General features: G+C 59.8%; 2 protein-coding genes across 3 annotated transcripts; one reads left to right on the plus strand and one right to left on the minus strand.

Annotated features, from left to right (window-relative positions):
• Positions 1-40: 40 nt before the first annotated feature.
• Positions 41-15500, minus strand: EZH1 (enhancer of zeste 1 polycomb repressive complex 2 subunit). 2 transcript variants are annotated; one of them, XM_080370004.1, is made up of 20 exons: positions 15378-15500; positions 14603-14723; positions 13894-14022; positions 13474-13593; positions 12320-12440; positions 11519-11692; positions 10503-10605; positions 10063-10226; positions 9120-9211; positions 8184-8364; positions 7184-7380; positions 6685-6776; positions 6090-6130; positions 5480-5605; positions 4234-4412; positions 3481-3576; positions 3060-3141; positions 2836-2916; positions 2340-2424; positions 41-2221 (listed from the first exon to the last, which is right to left on the minus strand). In XM_080370004.1, the coding sequence occupies exons 1-20, from the start codon at positions 15386-15388 to the stop codon at positions 2161-2163; spliced, it is 2256 nt and encodes a 751-aa protein (XP_080226130.1). In that variant the 5' UTR covers positions 15389-15500; the 3' UTR covers positions 41-2160. The 2 variants fall into 2 exon arrangements, with proteins under 2 accessions (XP_080226130.1, XP_080226129.1); XM_080370003.1 differs by having other exon boundaries at positions 41-2424.
• A 25-nt stretch (positions 15501-15525) lies between these two features.
• On the plus strand, positions 15526-19060 carry LOC308055718 (uncharacterized protein). The gene is made up of 5 exons (XM_080370021.1): positions 15526-16299; positions 16780-16818; positions 16992-17018; positions 17328-17469; positions 17663-19060. The coding sequence occupies exons 1-5, from the start codon at positions 16221-16223 to the stop codon at positions 18039-18041; spliced, it is 666 nt and encodes a 221-aa protein (XP_080226147.1). The 5' UTR covers positions 15526-16220; the 3' UTR covers positions 18042-19060.
• Positions 19061-19068: the final 8 nt, after the last annotated feature.

Raw genomic sequence — 19068 nt, forward strand, 5'->3', positions numbered from 1 at the left:
AGCTGCTCCCTAGGGTAACAGAGGCCAGCAAACCGCAGGATGTTTGCTACCACTTTATTATGACAAAGGCTACAAGCCACGTTATTTTTAAAGTGCATTATTATTCACCATCAACAAACCACAGACACAAGCCTGGCGTAGTGCAGATATGGCCAAAGTGGCAGAGGATGCTGAGCTGAGAGCGAGGTCAGGGCGAGCCGAGCAGACGGGGAACGGGGCTCAGGCAGGTGCTGGGGTACAAGCACTGCTCCAGACAGACCCAACCCCCTCCCAGCATCAGGAGGGCATCACGGACAGCAGGAAGGACAGGGCAGCCTCACCAGCAGGCGGGGAGGCTGGAAAAGTCACGGCACAGGGCTGTGTCAGGGAGGGCTCGGCTCCTGGGGCAGACCCAGCACCCCTCTGCGTTTGTGGACCACAGGGCTAGGACGGGGCTGCACCTTGGGAGCCCCACGGCACCACAGAGGAGCAGGGCAAGGGCCCCAGCACTGCTCACCCCTGCGCGGTGCCCCCAGCCAGTGCCCACCGTCCTCCCCGCAGCCCCACAAAATGGGGAGAGTGGTTCTGGCACCCTTGGTGCCACGTCGGGGCTCCACTGGGCTCCTCGTGCCATCCTGGGAGCCCAGCGCTGGCCCCCAGCATCAGGCTGGGCAGGCGGCCGGACAGCCCCATCCTTTGGGGGTCACCCCAGGCCCTGTTCAGGGAGGAGCCCCCCCCCCCCCCCCCCCAGCCTGCTTCACCCCAGGCCCGGAGCAGCATCCCTGCAAAGGTGCTGCTGAGGGACACCAGCCAGCTTGGGACACCTATGGGCGCTCCAGCCCCCGAGCCGTACACGGCACCCAGCTGCCGGCTGAGAAGGACTAAAGTGCTTTTTTTTCTTTCTTTTTTTGCATGGGGTGCTAAGGCCAAACCTCACCCTGCCAGAGAACATATCCCCTTTATCCCCAGGGCCAGGGTCAGAAACCCCATGGCAGGTCTCTGAGGAGCCATCCCTGGGTGGCTGCAGGCAGCAGCAGGTCTCTGCAAACCTCAGCTCAGCAACATTCAAGTCCTGTGCAACGAAAGGCTCCTGACCCACTTTGCTGGCTCCTGAAGGCCCCAGCAGCTCCCACGGAGCCCACGCCGCTCTGACAGGGACCGTCCTGACAGAGGAGGGTGGAGGAACCAGCTCCGGTATCTCGTAGTCAGGAACCACCTGCCCATCTCCTGCTCCGGGTGCAGCCCCAGCCGGCCCGCAGGACCATCCCTGCCGCAGCCCCAAAGCTGCCCGGCAGAAGCGTCCCCACGCCAGCCCCAGAAGGGCCACGCAGCAGAGCAGCTGGGGAAAGCTACAAGCCAGCCAGCCACCCCACAGCCACGAGAAAACGCCGCAGGCTGGAAGGGCTTCCTCAGGCTCACGGGCTCCTGCCGCCTCCGGACTCCTCTTGCAGCAGCACCCCTGTGACATTGTCTCTAACCAGCCCAGTGGCACCCCTACCCAAAGTGACGGTTCGCATAGTGCTGCTCTCCCCGTCCCCAGGCATCGTGCCACCCCACCCTTGGCCAGGCGGTCTCTGTCCCCCAGCCAGCTGGGGCAGAGGGAAACTGAGCCCCAGTGACAGCAGCCTGGGGCCCAGGGACTGCTGCAGCCACGTCTCTATGGCTTCCAACCCTGTCGCTGTCCTCGTCAACGGGACAAAACAGGCAGCAAGGGGTGACACCCAAGAGCGGAGCCCATCGCAGGGGACAGGGCTGGAGGGGAGCACCAGCCCCTCAGCTGCGCCCCGGCTCTCGGTGCAGGCAGTACCTCACTCACTGCTGTTCTTCCAGCAGCCAGCAGAAAATAGAAAAAGACTGAGGATTTGCAGCTGTCCCTCCTCCTGCACCACCGCTTGTCTTCGAGGCCCCGCTGCCTCGGTCCACGGGCTCCCTCCAGCCCGGGAGGCCGCCTGCAGAGCGAGGCTCCAGAGCCTGCCCCAGCCCAGGGCTGGCAAAGCTGCCACCCCGGCACCAGCCGCTCACACTCCTGCCTTGAGTCTCTCTCTGGGCGTCTGGATGGCAAGTAGCACTTGTGACACACACAGCAACGGGAGCAGCAGCAGTCATGTCAGCGTGAAGCAAACATGGCATTGCTTACAAGGTGCAGCAGCGAGGTGTGCTGGGGACTGCCCCGCACGGAGCCTAGATGATATCCGTCTCCCTCTCTATGCCGACGTACTTCAGGGCGTCTGCCTGGCTGTACCTACAAGATAGGAAAGTCACCGCCGCTGCGCTGACCTCCTGCGCTCCTCGCAAACGTGCACACAGACAGCGGGGTCAGCCCTGCGCCCCAGTCCCCAGCCAGCGGCTCCCCGAGGTACCTGTAATCAAAGAAGAGCTCCTCTCCCGCCTGGATGGCTCTCTTGGCGAAGATCCCTATCCGGTGGTCTCCGTTCACCATCACAACTGCAACCAGAGAGATGACATCAGAGAGGTGCAGCTCCAGCTCAGGCCGGGAGGTCTTGCAGCACTTCTGCCCTGCCTGGCCGCCTGCCAGCCCCCTGGGGCCACGGCACCCGAGCTCCTGCCTAGCAGGAACACCGCTGCGCTCTAGCACCCCGGGAGCACCCCGCTGCGCTCTAGCAGCCACCTCTCCTTGTGAGGCCATGGCCACCGCAGAGCAACCGGGGGCCCTCGCCACCAGGAATGTGATTTGCTGCGGAGAGGAGGAGACTTTGTCCAAGTCTTTGAGGTTCTGCTGCTCTCACAAGCTCAGGGTGACTTGGGACCCCCGAGAATCCGCTGCAATCCCAGAGCTGAGCAGGACCCCCAAGAGCCAACCCCACACCGAGCTCTGACTGGGCAGGGATATCTCACCTTTGGCATAGCAATTGGGGTTCACCGAGTGATTGGCAAAGCGGATTTTATTTCCTTTGCGGGTGGCATCAACAACAAAATCTGTTAAAGAAAAAATAAAAAACAAAACAGAAGAAAACTGTAGTGTAGAGACAGGCCTGCCGCTCGGGCAACAGATGGGCTGAGACTGCCCACCCGGCCACCAGCCCCTGGCCAGGAAGCCCAAGCCTCCCCCGGTGAGTTACCGTTGTTGAGGTTGAAGAGGAAGCTGGACATGTACTTGTCGTAGACCTTCCCTCGCCGGTCAGCCTCGTCCTGTGAAATAAGCTGGAGAAGGAGAACACCATGAAAGAGACTCGGCACCGCAGCGCTCGCCCACCTCCCAGGAACACCCCCCTGCCCTCCCACCCCACCGGGCAGGAGCTCGCCAGGGCTCCCAGGGAGGGAGCAGAGACACGAGCTGGGCTCCCAGGGAGCAGCACGTCCACAACACGCTCCTCCCCGGGGGAGAGCTTAGAGGTGCTGAGATGGGTCCCCACAGAGTCAATCGCTCAGCCCGGTCAGCGAGCCCACGGCCCAGCCCGGGTGGGTACACCGTCCCCGCCGCGCCAGCGGCTGGAGGAGGCACTTCCACCGGCCGCAGCCTCCCGAGCGCACAGCACTGACCTCACCGCAGTACTCGGAGATGAACTCGTTCTTCTGCACAGATTCCTTGATGAAAGTCCCCCAGCCGGCGACATCCGACGGTGCCAGCAACAAGTGCTGGAGCCAAGGTGAAAAGGAAACGGTTACGGCTGGCAGGCCCGCTACCTCCCAGCACACAGATCGCACCCCGGTGCAGCCCAGTTGCCCTCCCAGCACAGCTGCACATGCCAGGGTGAGGGCAGTGCCCAGGAAGAGTCGCCTTGTGCTGGCTGCCACGCTCCAAGTCCCAACACCACAAGGTCAAGGAGCAAAGGGGAGCCAGTGCCTATCCAGCATCCCCTGGCTTAAGGTGACACACGGCTCCCTAGAGACCTACATGTCATAGCACCATCAGGCTGCAGCTGCACATCACTTAACACCCACTAATTTTGCATCTTTCTCTGAATTTTTGTCTTTTTTTACATCCAATCCCTTGACCTGACCAGCAGAATTCAAGACTAAACCTGTCCCTGGAGTCACTTTTTACGCTCCCTTACTCTCATCCTTCCCCAGGCAACTCCCGTCTCCCGACTGTCACATCCATAACCCATACTCCAGATTAAACGCTGAAGAAGCCTGGGGCAGAGCAGCTTCTCTTCCAGACCTCCTTGCTCAGGCAGCCGCAGGCGGCTCGCACACCCGCTCCTACGGAGGCACCGCGGGCTCCGTTTACCGGCTCTACGCTGCGGGCAGCTCCCTGCCGGCGCGCCAGAGCCACGCTGCTGCTGTCGGTACCTTTTTGAGACCTCGCTGGATGCTGCAGTTCTTGCAGGAGACCACCTTGCAGTCCCAGTGCTCCGAAGCCCCGCAGGTCAGGCACAGGTCCGGATCGCACTCCCGCACAGCCAGGTAGCACGGGCACTGCTTGGTGTTGCACTGGGTTTTACAGCGGCAGCCTGGGAAGCGGTTCTGACCTGCAGCAACACAGCCCGTGGGTTGGCACCCTGAGGTTTTTCAGCCAACAAGGGGGGGCCACGCAGCGTCCCTGCCCCACAGAAGCTCCTCCCGAGCCAGGTCTCGCCCTGGCAGGCACAGAACTAAGCCTGCCCGTGACCAAGGGCCACCCTGCTAACGTAAGGAAGGAATCTTTGTGCTAATAAAGAACTCTACATCCACGCTGCTCTGGGCTGCAGAGACAGCAGCCCCCAGTCCGCCTTCCTGCGCCCCCCACCCCCCCCGAGTCACTAGGACACAAGACAAGGGGAACACAAAGCAGCCTGGGCACCCAGGAGCTGGAAGTAAATCACAGCAACGCTCCGAGTGCAGGGGAGATTTGAGCACCGCTCACACCTCGCAGAGCGCAGACCACACACAGGGTCCTTCCCATCTGCACAGCTGGAGCTGCTGCTCTGCCTCTCGGGACTAATTATGTGCAGTTTGAAAATAAACTACATGTATTGGATACTGGATATCCAATAATATCCAATATATTGGATAATATAAATGTCACAGATCGGTACAGAGAATTTGGAGCCCGAGTTGGCTCCCTGTCACCCTGTTGTCCTTCTAGCCCCAAGTTGTGTCACAACCCTTAATAAATCCACCCTCAGGAGCCCCACCGGTGTGGGCAAGTGTGGTTGTCTCCATTGCAGAGCTGGGAACAGAAGCCCAGAGGGAAAAAAATAACGGTGGCAGAGCAGTAACCCAGCTCCCACCCTAACTGCCGGCCACACATCCTGCTCTCAGGGAACCAGCAGCATCACCCACGGGTTGCTGGTGCTGGATACAGACACGTGGCTGAGCGTTCTCGCAGGAACACGTATCTCAGCGGCTGAGAGTCACGGGGCGGCATGGAACAGTTTCCCTTTGGACTTTAGCAGACTGCTCATTCAGCTGCTGCAGATGGATAGAGCACCGAGTGCAGGAATAAAGCAGGAATAAATCAAGCCTCTCCAGCAAGTCCCAGCTCTGCACCCTCCCTCTGGTCTGTGTCAGGAGAGCTGGCTCCTTTCCTGCCCGACAGGCCTAGGTTTCTCCTTACAGTCAGGGTTGCACTGGCAGAACTTCTCACAGAAATTCTGAGTCATGATGCAAGGGCAGGAGCTGTCACAGGGATGCTCGGGGTGGTCGCAGGGCTGGTAGTTGTACACCTGGGTAGGTGAATTATCTAGAACAAGAGAAGAAACGCCCGGATTAGAAGCTGCACGTTGCAGAAGCGTTTAACAGCAGCACACTCGGGGCTTTGGAGCACGGGAGGTGCAAGCTCCCCGTTTCCCTGCAGAGGACAGGGAGCCCAGCAGCACCCAGCTCCCGCAGACCCAGGGCTGTGATCACCGGCACATGGCGCACCCCTGCTCTGCCCCAAACAGCCCCTTTTCCCGCGGGGCTGCCCACCAAACCTCGCCTCCCCTGGCTGCACATACAGCCCCAGAGCGTGCACCGGCACGGCGGCGATTCCCACGGCACAGCCACAGCGGGGCCAGCCCGCCGCACCCCGAGGAGCCCGGGGTGGGGGGACCTGCTCCCCCTCTGTGCCACCGGGCTGGGGAGCAGGATGCGGCCGTCCCGCTGCACAAGTTGGAGCCGGAGCACCTGACCCCGCGGGTGGGCGGCCACGCAACCTCACACCACGCGGCCACAGCACACGCTACCTTTCTTCAGCTGAATCTTCCTGCAGTGCGCAGCCCACAGCCTGCAAGAGAAGCACAGGGGGTCTGAGGGGACGCGTGACCTGCTCAGCACCGCCGGTCAGCGCGGCAGCAGCAGACAGGCGACTCCAGCGAGGCTCTCGGGCGGCTGCGTGCATTAATAAGCCCCAGCCAGCCATAAAGACCGTAAGAACGATGCAGCTACAGCAGAAGTTAAGTTAAACGCTACAGCCAGAGTCACACCGGCCACGCTGGGATCAGCGCACAAAAAAGGAGGCTGCAAGTCAGGGAGCTGAGGCCAAGGCTGCTCCGAGGGCAGCAGTACCGGCCCTCCCACAGCGGTGCGGCACTGCAGGCGGGCACCATCCTGCCCTGCCCTCCGGGGCTGAGCACGGGGCCGCAGAGCCTCATGGCCGGGGCAGCAGCACCAGGGAGACTGGCCAGGGGCCAGCACTGGCCAGCAGCACCAGCAGCCCTGTGCGACAGCGGGACGTGTGCGCAGATGGGAGCCAGATGGGGATTACCAGGAATGCGCTGGCACAAAAAGCAGTGGATCTGGTTGCATTTTAAGAACAAAACAAGCTTGTCCAACACTTGCCTGTGCTTCCTTTTCTTCTTCTGGGATGGATTCATTAATTCGTTTGTTGGCAGTTTTGTTATAAGCGACTCTTTCACTGCAAACTGAAAGACCTACCGAAGAACAGAAGCAAAAAGAAGAATAAAGTCCAGTGCACTCAAGTTGTTTTGTTCTAAAGCATAAAGAGAGTGCCAGCAAACACACACAGGGGAGCTCCCAGTCCCGATGCCAGCGAGCTTGCAGTTCTGCCCCCAGTTTCACTGACCACTGGTGTCATTGCTTCTCCTGCCCGGGACAGAAGAGTGCCCACCCTGCCAAGCACGCCCACCCTCAGACAAGGCACTCTGGAGGGAGCTACCAGCACCGGGCACACACAGGGCTCGTTCTGCTGCAAAATAACAACACTGAATACCTCCACAGCGTGTTAACGCAACATACTCCTGGAAGGGATTTGTGGCAGAGAAGAAAAAACAACAGGGGAGCAGCGGCCAGGGCCCCTCTCCTGCTGCTGGGCACCCACCTGCTTGCATGTCTTTGTCCCCAGCAGCCTGGCAATTGAGCAGAAGTTGTTGAAGTAGGTCCCGTGGAAGACACGGAAGAGCGATTCCTCGGCTCCCGTCCACTCGACGGGCTCCTGCGGCGTCTCCACCGCGAAGAGCTGGGAGGAGGCTGGGCTCAGCTTCTGCTTGGTGGGGGTCTGGCAGCGGGAGTTTGCCTCTGGCAGGGAAGGCAGACGTTAGGCCGAACCCGGCATGGCAGCACACGCCCTTGCCATCACAGCTTGGAGGGCAGCGGTTCCCCAGCAGTGCCCGACACCCGGTCTCGCTCCAGCCTCCCCACCGCGCTCCTGCCTCCGGTCGGGCAGCTCAGCGCTGGCTGGGATGGTGGTGCTGGCCCCCTGGAAGCACCAGAGCCACCATGCCGCCTTCCCTGTCCAGGGCTGGCCCAGGACAGAGGCCTCCAAGCCCGGCAGCAGCACCAGAGCGGCCCCAGGGCGAGGAAGCCGCTCTCTCCGCTCCCACCCGAGATGGGACCCGGACACACGAGATGGGACCCGGACACACGGGAGCCCTCCACCCCCTGGGAGCTCATTCTGCCACGGCCAGCACCACCTCCCCTGGCTCCCTGTGCTCGCCTGCAGCCCCGAGGAAGCGCTCGCCCCTGGCAGGTTCACAGACCAGCCCCCTGCCCCGGCAGCTCCCCCATGGCACAGCAGGGACAGCGCGCGGGCTGGGACACGTCCCTCACGCACAGCCAGGGCCCAGCAAAGCTCTTGCTTTGCCTGACAACGTTCCTCCTTCCTGGGAGAGGACGGTGAATCCCGCAGCGGCGAGGGCAGGTGTCCCTCATGTTTCCTTAAGCCCAGCTGGAGACACCGACTGCGTTTGCCAACCCCGCACGGCACAGCCCGGTGCAGGACGCAGAGGCAAGGCAGGGAGAGCCCCAGCTGCGAGGCGCTGCCTGTCCTCACTGCCCGCGCTGCCGGAGGGGCGCGGGGTGTCTCGGGGCTGGCATCGTACCCGAGGAGCTAGAGGCCCACTCGTTGCCCGTGTCTCGGTCGCTGTCACCCTCCCTCGTCTCGGCGACGGTGGAAGCCGGGTTGTTTGAGCAGGAAGCGCCCACCACGTGGTGCCTCCGGCGGCGCCGGCCCGAGCACTTGGACCTGGGGTTGTGCAGCGCAGCAAACTCCTTGGCTCCTTCCTGCAAGCAGAGCAGAAGACAAGGCGGGTGGCAGATGACCAGGGAACACAGAAAGGTTTTTCCACAGGCCCTGGGACAAGCCCTGCCCTGCCACCACCAAGAGAAGGTGGAAGATCCACCAGACACTACCCCTTTGGCACCTGCCAAGGCCCTGCCAGCACTGCACATTCCTGCTTTGCTTCCTTCAGCATCGCTGCCTGGTGGGAAGAGGCTCCCTGGTCCTCCAGTCCGCTCCCTTGCCTCCTGCCCTGACAATGATGCTCTCCTGGCCTCTCCCTCTGCTCCAGCCCTGCAGCTCCCCAGGACACGCCGTGTCCCAGCCTGCTGACCAGCTCCAACACCACCGAGCGCACCCACCTCCCTGCCACCAGCTCCGATCCCCGGCAACACAGCTAGGCTGCATTTCTGAAAGATCATTTTCAAAGTAGTTTGAGCCTTCCCCACATAGGCTAGATTCCTTCCTCGGCATTTTTAACCTGGGCTTCATCTTTCAAACGCGGCACTGAGTCCAGAGAAATCATCTGTCACCACAGTTTCCCATCTGCCAGCTATGATATCGGTCTTCATTGCAGATTTGCTAAAATACGCATCTGGTAAGGTCTGCATTTGGATTCATACGTCCCTGAATCCAATGAGGATTAGAACTAATTCTGAAAAATCATTAAAGCTGCGAAAAGGACCCACAGAGTTCTGCAGAGCAGGGTTGGCCAGGCCACTTCTCTCGTGGTTTCAAAAGCAGCAACGCAGAAACATACCAGCCAGAGGAAACAGTCTGCTCCGCAAGGATCTGGCTCGATCTTGGTCTCTCTATTCTTTCGTTTGTACACATTAGGAGTAGCATGAAAAGCTGAAAAAATAATAGTTATCTTTACTATTGCATCCTCCAAGAGTCTCCCCCAACGCTGCAAGGGACAGGGCAGCACGAGCTCAACGAAGGTTAAGTGGGAGCCTGGCGCAGTCAGCAAGAGCACCCGAGCAGCTCTCCCGGCAGCAGGGAACGAGGCGGCAGGACCTCCTGGCCAGCCCTGCTCCAACCCACGACGGGGACTCGGCAGCAGTGGGGGAACACTTGGGAAGGAGAGGCCATAGGAAAAAGATCTGCTTTCAGACTGAAACAAAAAGACCACATGATCTCAACATTATATCTTTTAATAAATAATTCACTGGAAGGAGTCCTGTGACTTTCCAAAGAAGCCCTTAGACCTGGGAAACAGCAGGTCCAACAGCTAATCAGTATCCAATAGGCTTTGGCAGGACAAACCGCAGGAACATGACTAAGATGAAGCTGTAAGTTCCAGTGAGGCAACAAAACACAGGGGCATGTCCAGACTTTGGAAGTGAAACATTCATGCCTTTCCCTGACGAGCTTCTGCAAAGCAAGAGTAAAGTCTAGTCGTGGCGGTATTTCTGGCACAAGCTGCCAGGAGGCTCGAACGCGGCGTGCTGAACAATGGTGAGAAAGAGGGGACGGCCACGCAGGTCGCTTTACCATCCGTTTGAGGAAATGAGTGGAGCCGTCTTTATAAAAGGCTTCTGGGCACCTGTCAGCTCCTAAGGCTCCACTGCAAACTCCGGGGAGGCACCACCCTCTAAAGACTGCAGCACAGACACTAAGCAAGGCGTACAGAGGTATGAAGCACTGAGGAAAAATGAGGAGAAAAGGGCTCTAGGGAAGCGTCCGGCCGAGACTGCACTTACGATGCAGAAAACAGTCGTATTTGAAGCAGCGGCGGCAGAAGAGGGTGTGGAAGGAGTGCAGGGACTGCTCCCGCTGGACCGACTTCGCGCACGGCCCGTCGATGTTGGGAGTGCACTGCGGCGGCAGCACGTTCGGGTCCGACACTTCCGTGAGCTCCCGGTACCTATTCGACAAACAGAGACACCCACAGATGGGCACGCTTGCCTAATCCGGGGCGTTTTACACGACTACGGTACTAACTGGGCCAGCAGGACTCCGACCCAGCTGCCTTGAGGCTGAAAACTCAAGTTTCTAACGCTCTGAAACCGCTCTGCTCGCGGTGCCTGCGGCCAGCCGAGCTCTACTTTCTGGTCAGAGCACAGTGCTAGGTTTTTTCTGAAATACGGATTTCGACTCTTGCTAAGAAAGGTAACAGACAACTTAAGTAGAGATCTTCTACCTCTCTTTCATATCATCTGGGAAGCCGTACTCGGGAAACATAGAAGAAATAGCAGTAAATATCATGTCATTTGGAAACCGCTTCTTTGAACACTTCTTGTTACCTAAGAAAAAGAAGACAGACAATTCCTCAGTTAAGCTGGGTGCGAACGGGTCTTTCCTTCCTCCACAGCGAGCGATTCCAGTAGGTATTCAGGACTGTATTTTAAGAGGCAGAAACATAATCCCATACACAACAGATAAACCTCTTCTCCTGCAAGCAGGCTAAGCCACTTCCAGATGCAGCACACACTGCTGCTTTCAGAGTAGTGTAAGGTATTGATGGAAGTGCTAACGACTTCTTAGGAGTATTCCTCTTTATCTCTACCAAGACAGGATTTGCAGACAATGCTTTTCTACATCCGCGAAAGCTCCTGGTATTTGTGCTGTACCCGCATCGCTACAAACCAAAGACAAAGATGAAACTACCAGTCAGCGTTCCTAAGGTCACCCAGGACACATGAAAATCCCACAAACCAGAGCTTTCCCCATGCAGTAAGACCTCCAGGTGGCACAAAGGAGGGAAGAGGAGCACTAATATGTGGAAAACAGGTCTGGAAAGGCTTTGAGAAGGTCCCCACCTCCCTGGCCTACAGCAGAATCAGATCTACCTCCAAGCTCACTGACAGGTGCTTGCACTTTAAAACCTCCATCAGCAGAGATCCCACAGCCTCCTCAGATAATACCCTGCTGCTTTACTAATCTTACCATGAAATGTTTTTCCAGATGACTCATCTAAATTCTTCCTCGCCACACTTTAAGCTGGCGACTTCTCACCCTGTCCACAGGGGACAGTGAGAACAACTGATTTCCCTTCTGCTTTTGACTGCCACCACGCCAGAACTTGCCAAGCTGGTCGCTACCCTTAGCAACACGTTAATAACCACCAGTGACGTCAGGAGAGCAGCAGCCAGCTACTCGGGCAGGGCAGGATGGAAACATGACCAACATAACCCCAATTTCTGTGGTCAGACCCACCTTCCACTGCAATTCGCTTTCTTTTCCTTGTGACCGGCAGCTCCTCTTTCCCATCCTCCTGTTTAACCTCAGAATCGTTGTGTCCTTCCTCCTCCTCATCCGAGTACTGATTCAGGGCGTTCACTAGCTCCAGGAACACAGCGTCACTGATGAGGACTGACCCTGAAATCATTTCTAAAACACAGAGATGTCAGTCAGTTTGCGCAAGCGCCATCGTCTTCCACACTCCTCACGGTGGTAAATCACAAGCCAGCCCCACAACACCATTAGCAACCAGAACCTTCCTCTTAATTTTGCAGGGATAGGTGAGATTTTAATGCTAGAGAGCCACAGGAGTAGTATCATTTTTAGCAATCAGAGGGCAGGCCACACCAGAGAGCTTTCCCCTGCCTTCCTCCCTCCAGGCAGAGTTTTATGATGGGGCAGGCAGCACTGTAGGGAATCATACTGGCATTTTTAATTTCTGAAAAGGCTGATTAAAGTCTTGGCTAAGGTCACAAGTGGAATGAGTTTGCCGAGCTCCTCCTAACCGCTAGCACATTTTTCAGCATCCCAGAGCACACCTGTGAACCCCCATGAGCAGAAGCATCAGCTCCAGAGCACCTCGGGCCTAGAACGGAGCGGGGTATCAAAAAGCAGGACCGAGTCCTTGCAAACCAGACCCGCAGGCGTGTTCCTGGTTTTCTGCCCTAAGAGCTCCACAGAAAAGCTGGTTACTGCTGCCACCTTTTGACATTTTAACTACTTTGATATGTTGTTTACAAGAGTCTGAATGGACAGTGCTGACTGCTCCTAGATTACCTTCCTCTCCATGAACCTTCCCATCATAGTTATTAATGAGTTCTTCGATGAAAGTTTCATCTTCTTCCTTCACCTCATCTCCCATGTAAGGGATATTACACAGAACGGTTTCATCCTCCACCTGAAAAGAGACCAGATGCAGTTCAGAAAACCAGTGCTTACTGGTCTCCAGCCAGGCTGTGCACCCGAGGCTGCTCCTGTCCGTTCAGACCTGCAGACAGCACTGGACAAAGCAAAGGTTGGGCCTCCCCAGCTCCGGTTTCACATGTCTCATCACTGACATTTCACTGTTATCCCACGCCAGAAGCATAACTCTGACCCCTGAAAGTGCAATTTGCTTTGAAAAAGAAGAGCAGTGCCTCCAAGGCTTACAGAAACTCAGGAACACACATGTTGCCAAGAATAATAAACAGCCAAAAAGTGTCAGAGGGATCGCATTCAAGGCAGAGTAGAACTGGAACAGTGAAAGGCGAACCAGTAACTTGCTCCATGGAGGGCCAAAGCCAAAGCTGAGGAGCACCGTCATGTTAACCACAGGAGCAAGGACACTGGGCCTTCATTGCCGTGGCACCACCGTCCCCCAGTGCCACAGGAGGCTTCAGAGAGCCCGCCAGGAACACATCCACACCCCACGCCAGGCAAAGAGCCAGGCTAGCCACGCACCACCTGCTTGTTTAACAAATAATCCCAACTACGCCACATCAAAATCTGCATTTAAATCACTCCCCTTACTGGTAGCGACCGAAGAACTAATCCTCGGTTAGCATCTTTATGATGAGACCAGCAGGGTAATCCAGTCACAAAGGAAAGGATCTAGCTAAGAAATAAAACTCTTCATTTAAAAGGGAAGAACAATCTTAAGAAGAAAACAAAACACCCCCAAAACATATTTATCCCTTAAATCCTATGGAATAACGGTGACCCTATCAAGGAGTCAGGTGTAAAGGAGAGACTACCTGGGTAAGACAACGCGGATTCAAGGCTGTTTTGTGGGATTCAACAAAACAAGCAACTAAACCAGTATTTTCCATCACCTCTCGAGCAGACATCGTTTGAAACAAGTGAGCTGAAGAAAGCATCATCACCCCACAACCAAGCAATAATTACACCCCAACCGCACCGAGACCTTGCGCCCCAGGCACCTCCCTACGTACCATGAAATTCTGCTGGAGCGGGGACCAGGAGTACATGATGGGCACCAGCGCCACCGTGTTCAGGGTCCTCATGTACAGCGTCTGGCTTGGAAATCCCGGGAAAATGCTCTCAACTGTACACTGGAATACAGAGAAGGGCAGTGAGGAAACTGGGAAGCAGTTGCAGGCAGAGGGTAAAAATCACACTTCAGGACAAACACACGGAAACCCCACATTCACTCCTGGGGACTCCCTCACAGGAAAACCCTTTGGGTTGCCTTTTTTTGCCCATTTCTGCATCCCAGAAGAGCGCAAGGCACAGCCTGACACTGACACAGGACAGCACACATGAAAAACAACCCCGTATCCTCACAACTCCGTGCGAAGCCCTGGTTCTAGAGTCCATACTTTCTGCTGCTGTGTCCCTTTCCTGCTCCACACCTGTTTTAGGAATGGATGCCCGCTGACCGGCTTCATCAATTGCACCGGCTGGACCCGAAGCTTCTTCCAATCTTCATTCAGAATTTGAGTCTTTTCATGAACCTTCGCGAAGTTGGCCACAAACAGAGACTGCGGCAAGAGAGAGCAGCACTCGCAATTTAAGAAGTCACACCGAGAACATTAAAACCCCTCCTGAGATTTTCCTTCAAGTACCAACACGTATGCAAGGCAGAGCAGTTCAAACTGATGATGCTGATTAGAAGGAATCCCAATTAAACTCAGCATTGGTACAAGACTAGCAAATCTACAAAATCTACCCAACAGCCCGTAGCTTTTGATAACTCCTGATGATCCCAGCCAACCTCTTCTAAAATCCTGCCTGCCAAGGAGAGGAGCGCCGGAGTAAGTCAGCCAAAACCCACCAACTCAGGTTCAAGCAGGGAAATACTTTAAAGAACAAGTAGAAATGAGTCCGCTGGTAGTCGTTAGCTGACCGACTTCTGCGTACAACAGATGCTGATGGCACAGCTCAGGGCTAATCACGGAGGATGAGGAGCAGCGGTATCTCTTCCAACTTACCCAGCTTGCAACTCCAGCTGAGCTGATCAGCTCTCAGGATGAAGCACCCCTCCAAGAGCTGCTCAAATACCATAAGCTAAAGCAAAGTATTTAGGAAATACCCATCAGCCGGGGCTACCTCTGCCTTTACCTTGGCTCCCATGTTTGCCTGAAACCTCTTGAGCTGCCGAAGACGCATATATTCAGACTTGACTTTTCTTTTCCAGTATATAATACACTTTGATGTCGGAGGAGCGGCGATTTCCATTTTTCTGTAAAAGTACAGAAAGCATAACTAGCAAACGATGGAGAGCTTAATCCTGTAAACAGGCACTATTAGAGAAAATAAATCCTTGTGGATTTTAAATGCATCATAGACTTTAACTAGGAAAAACACATGCAAATCCACACTAGCCCTCTATTTACAGACCCCCCACAGCTGGAAAGGTTGGAGGGCTGGTGGAGGTGGGATGCAGCAGGAGTGAAGCCAGTGACCGGGACCCCACCGCAGGCAGAACCTCCCGCCTGCCCCGGATCGGGCCCAGGGGATGTTCGCTGGGGGGAGCCCCCCCCCCCGGGATGCACCGCTGGGGACTGCAGGCCTGGGGAGGAGGGGGTTGGGCAGCGGTGCACCCCCGGCTTGGCTCTGTCCCTGCTCCCCCCATCCAGGAAGCCACAAGGCCCGGCCCGGCGACAGCACAGGGGGGCTCCCAGCCGCCCCACCCCGCCCCGGGAGCCGCAGCACCGACGAGGGGGCTCAGGGGTAACACGCACTGCAGCGGGCCAAGGCCGGCCGGCGCCGCAGGAGCGGGGCAGCAGGGCCCGGCCTCGCCACCCCCATCCCCAGGCGGTACCGCGGGGCTCCCCGGACCCCCGGTCCCCCCCGCGCCGTCGGCCCGGCCCGGCCCCTCCCCGCCCGCACTCACTCCTCGGCCATCGCGCCAGGGGGAGGCCGCGCTCCCCTGCGCGACTGCGCATGCGCCACGCCCCGGGACAGCCCCGCCCTGCCTCAAGCCACGCCTCCTCACATAAAGCCACGCCTCCTCTCCCCAGACCACGCCCCATCGCCCCAAGGCGGGGCGGGGCGCAGGTCCATAGCGGCAGAAACCGGGTGAAGTCCCGCGGTCTTGTTTCAGCCCGGAGAATCCCCTGCCCCCGGCTGTGGGAACGGATCGACCCGGTGGCTCCGAGCCCGGTGCCCAGCCCGCCCCGGTACCAGCTCGGTGCCGTGGGCTCGCCCATGACCCGACCCTACTGCTCGGTCCCATGGGACGAGGGGTGATGCCGGTTGACCTTCTGTCCCCCCTCCCCATCCCCGCCACCGGGGCCGCGGCGCAGGCAGCGACGGGCCCGGTGTAACGGGGAAGGCGGGTGCCGTATCGCGGCGGGGTGCTGGCGGGGCCGGGCGGGCCCCGGGCTTCCTGCGGCGGCGCCGGGCAGGAAGCGGCTGTTGGCGGCGGCTTTCCTGCCCCGGGGGCCCCGGCGGCGGGGAGCGGGACCCGTCGGACGGGGGCTGGGGGCTGCCCCAGGGCGCTGACTCCGCGGCTCCGGGCGCTCCAGGCTCCGGGGAGCCGCTTCTCAGCGCGGGGGAGGTGGCCCCGACGCGGGCCCGCATCTGATGCCTTCGGAGCTTCGCTGAGTCAGGCGGGGGCGGGGGGAGCCCGGTGTCCTCCCGACCTTCCCGGGCATTGGCTCGGAGCCGGGCCGGGGATCGGGATAAATCCGCGGGCGTAGCCCCAGCTCGGCTGCAGCGGTCCCGGCGTGGGACGATGCTCCCCGGGATGCGGCTGCTCCGCTGCCGGCTCCTTCCCTTGCTCCTTCCCCTGCTCCTGCCTCTGCTCCAGCAGGGTAAGGGCAGCCCGGGGTGGGAGCTGCTGCAGGGCGGGGGGGGGGGGGGGGGGGGGCAGCCGGAGGGGCTGCGCGGAGGCACTCAGGGTGTCGGCCACAGGGTCTGGTTGGGCACCGAGTCCCCACCGGGTCCCTGGCTCATTTCTACCCCACCCCATCCCACCCCATCCGTGCTGGGTGGCAGCTCCCCTGGCCCCCCCATCGTCAGAGGATGCTCTGGGCAGGGTTTGCTGAGTGCTTCCCTGCCCACGGGTTGGTGTTTGCTCAGAAACTGCTCTGCCCTGGTGGCAAAGGCCAATGCAGAGCCAGGAGCCCTGGCTGCCCTTCCCTCCTTTTGGCCCAGTCACCTCTGCTTGGCCTGGGAGGAGGAGGAGGGGTCTCCGGTGTGCTGGGACCACCCCAGCTCATGCCCCAAAGCCGGCTGGGCAGTGGGCTGTGCCTGGCTGTGCAGCCCTGGCACCCTGCGTCTCATTGCTGCAGGGCACGGGGATGCTGAGTACGGGGACCTCGAGGACGAAGGTAAGACCCTGGTGCCATCGGCCCAGCACGGCTCTGGCCCCGGCTGCTGGGCATTGCCACGGCCGCGGGCTCTGCTGCTGGCAGAGGGGGTGTCTGCACCCCTGGGGGACAGGGCCCCACTCGCCTGGTCCCCTGGGTCCTGCCGGCGCTGACAGCACCATCTGTCCTTCCAGGTCACTACCTGTACCTGGACGAGGACGGTGAGTAGAGCTGCCCTCCTGCGACCCTGGCTGTCCTCCCCATCCGCCCATGGTGGGCCCCATGCAACCTGTGCTGGGCTCACGAGAGCCCCAGTCCCAGCCTGGCTGAGTCCATGGGGCCCCCGCAGCTGCAGGCAGCCCCAGCGTGGGACCCCCAGGGCCACAGGGTGGACTCCTGCATGGGTTGCCCATGGTGGGCTAAACTGGGAGTGTTTCCCAGGCGTGACCCCAAACAGCCCCCCCAAAATCGGGCTTGGTGGGAGAGCTGGGGGCAGGGCGGCATCCCAGGGTCTGGCCGGTGCTGTGCAGGGCTGCTGGAGGTGCCTGGGGGGGCGGCTGGCTGCCAGGACACCTACCAGGACTGGATCTCCCTCTACTGCTGGGCCCCCTTCCACGCCACCCTCATGGCCATCCCTGAGGGCAGCCGCTGCCGCTGGGACCAGATCAGCAGGTGGGTCGGCGTCAGCTGCGGTGGCGGGGCTGCCATGGGGCCACTGCGGTGGATGTGTCCCTGTCCCGGCAGGCTGGCCTCACACTGCCCCCTCCACAGCACCTACAGCGAGCTCTCCAGCTGCACCCAGCTGCTGGCCCAGCTGCTCTCCTGCCCCTGGCCCAACACTGTCCTCGACACCTTCTTCCTGCAGGTCCACGCTGAGTACTTCACCAACTGCACGGGGGCTGGGTCCCCCCGGCTGGGCGCGCTGCCCCCTGGCATGGCTGTGGCTGTGGCCGTGGGGCTCAGCTGCCTCGTGCCCCTTGCAGCAGCCCTCACGCTCAGCAGAGCCCGGAGAGGGGCTCAAACCCCGGCGGGCAGCTGCCCAGCCCCTGCCTGCCCCCATGCCCGTGAGAGGCTGGCAACAGCCCCCTTCCCTCCCAGCCTTGGGAACTAATGAGTGGGCTGAGGGTGAGGGGGCAAGGCAGAGCTGGGACGGGGGTCTGGGTGTTCCTGGGGCTGGAGTGGGTCCCGTGGCACAAGGGACGGCTGGACCTGGGGCTCTGAGTGCCTGTATCTGCCCTGGGTAGGGGGGCAGTGTCAGGAGGAGGGTCTGGGGCGCTGTGTCCTGACCCTGTGTGGGCTGAGCCCCTTCCTCAGCACCCTGGGGTGGGGGCTGGCAGGGAACGCTGGGGATGCCAGGCTGCAGGGGAGGTGGGGGGGTTGGGGGCTGGGCCTTGGCTGGCTGCCACCTTCCTGTCCCTGCCCATCCTGTCCCTGCCCATCCCATCCCTGCCCATCCCCTCCGGACACCCGGGGAGGGGGGTGGCCGTCCCGGCCCCAGGACCGCGCTGAGATCATTGGGTGTCTCCCTGGCAGAGGCTCCTGCCACCCGGCCGGAGGCTCCGCTGGCTTCAACAAAGAGCAGGACCGGGGGGCTCCGAGCCTGCGGCCCCCAGAGCGCCAGGGCCTGATGGCTTCCAGATGTGGCTGCTCGCCCGTGAAAGGTCCTGCAGTGCCCTGGAGCAGCGGCCGCCGCGTCCCGGGGAGGGTCAGGCGGCTCTGCCAGGCTGCATGCCGGGGAGCGTGAAGCCCAGCGAGATCATCTTTCCACAGCAGGGAGGGTCCGGCCGAGCTGGCCTTCATCACGCCCCGCTCCGCTCTGTGTCCCGCAGGCTGGCTGTTAAAGGGGAAGATTTTGGGCTCTTGCTCTGTTCCAGGCCAGAGGTGAAATGAGCTCAGCCGGCCTCAGCCTGGTCCTCAGGCGGGGATGCCGCAGCCCCATGGGGCTTGGGGTCATCGTCGGTGGGGATGCGGTGGGAGCAAGGGGCTCCGGCAGAGCCCGGTGGGCATCGGGCTGGGTGGTGCAGGAGGAAAGCGTCAGAGGCGAGGACGGGCGATGTCGGCCAAGTCTCTGCCCTCTCCCCACCTCCCTGCCTGCATCCAGCCGCACACCCACGGGCAGGTCACGCTGTCGGCTATGGGGCAGGTGTCAGCATGAGCCCGAGCACACGGTGTCAGGGCCGTGGGTCCCCCTGCTGTCCCCGTGCCCAGGCAGCAGCGCCTGTCCGGGGACATTACGCTTCCCCGTCCACTCCCCCCGGCTGCCGGGCTGCC

This window comes from Falco punctatus (assembly GCF_963210335.1).
Source record: "Falco punctatus genome assembly, chromosome: 19".
NCBI lineage: Eukaryota > Metazoa > Chordata > Aves > Falconiformes > Falconidae > Falco > Falco punctatus.

What these genes read in the sequence shown, in the direction of transcription:
- LOC308055718 (XM_080370021.1), top strand. Translation starts at nt 16,221, where the DNA reads ATGCTCCCCGGGATGCGGCTGCTCCGCTGCCGGCTCCTTCCCTTGCTC. An exon ending in CCTGCCTCTGCTCCAGCAGG is followed by an intron (nt 16,300 to 16,779) that starts GTAAGGGCAGCC and finishes TCATTGCTGCAG; the next exon opens with GGCACGGGGATGCTGAGTAC. An exon ending in CGCTGGGACCAGATCAGCAG is followed by an intron (nt 17,470 to 17,662) that starts GTGGGTCGGCGT and finishes TTCTTCCTGCAG; the next exon opens with GTCCACGCTGAGTACTTCAC.
- EZH1 (XM_080370003.1), bottom strand. An exon ending in CCTCTTCAACCTCAACAACG is followed by an intron (nt 2,917 to 3,059) that starts GTAACTCACCGG and finishes TTTCTTTAACAG; the next exon opens with ATTTTGTTGTTGATGCCACC. An exon ending in CCCCAATTGCTATGCCAAAG is followed by an intron (nt 2,425 to 2,835) that starts GTGAGATATCCC and finishes CTCTGGTTGCAG; the next exon opens with TTGTGATGGTGAACGGAGAC.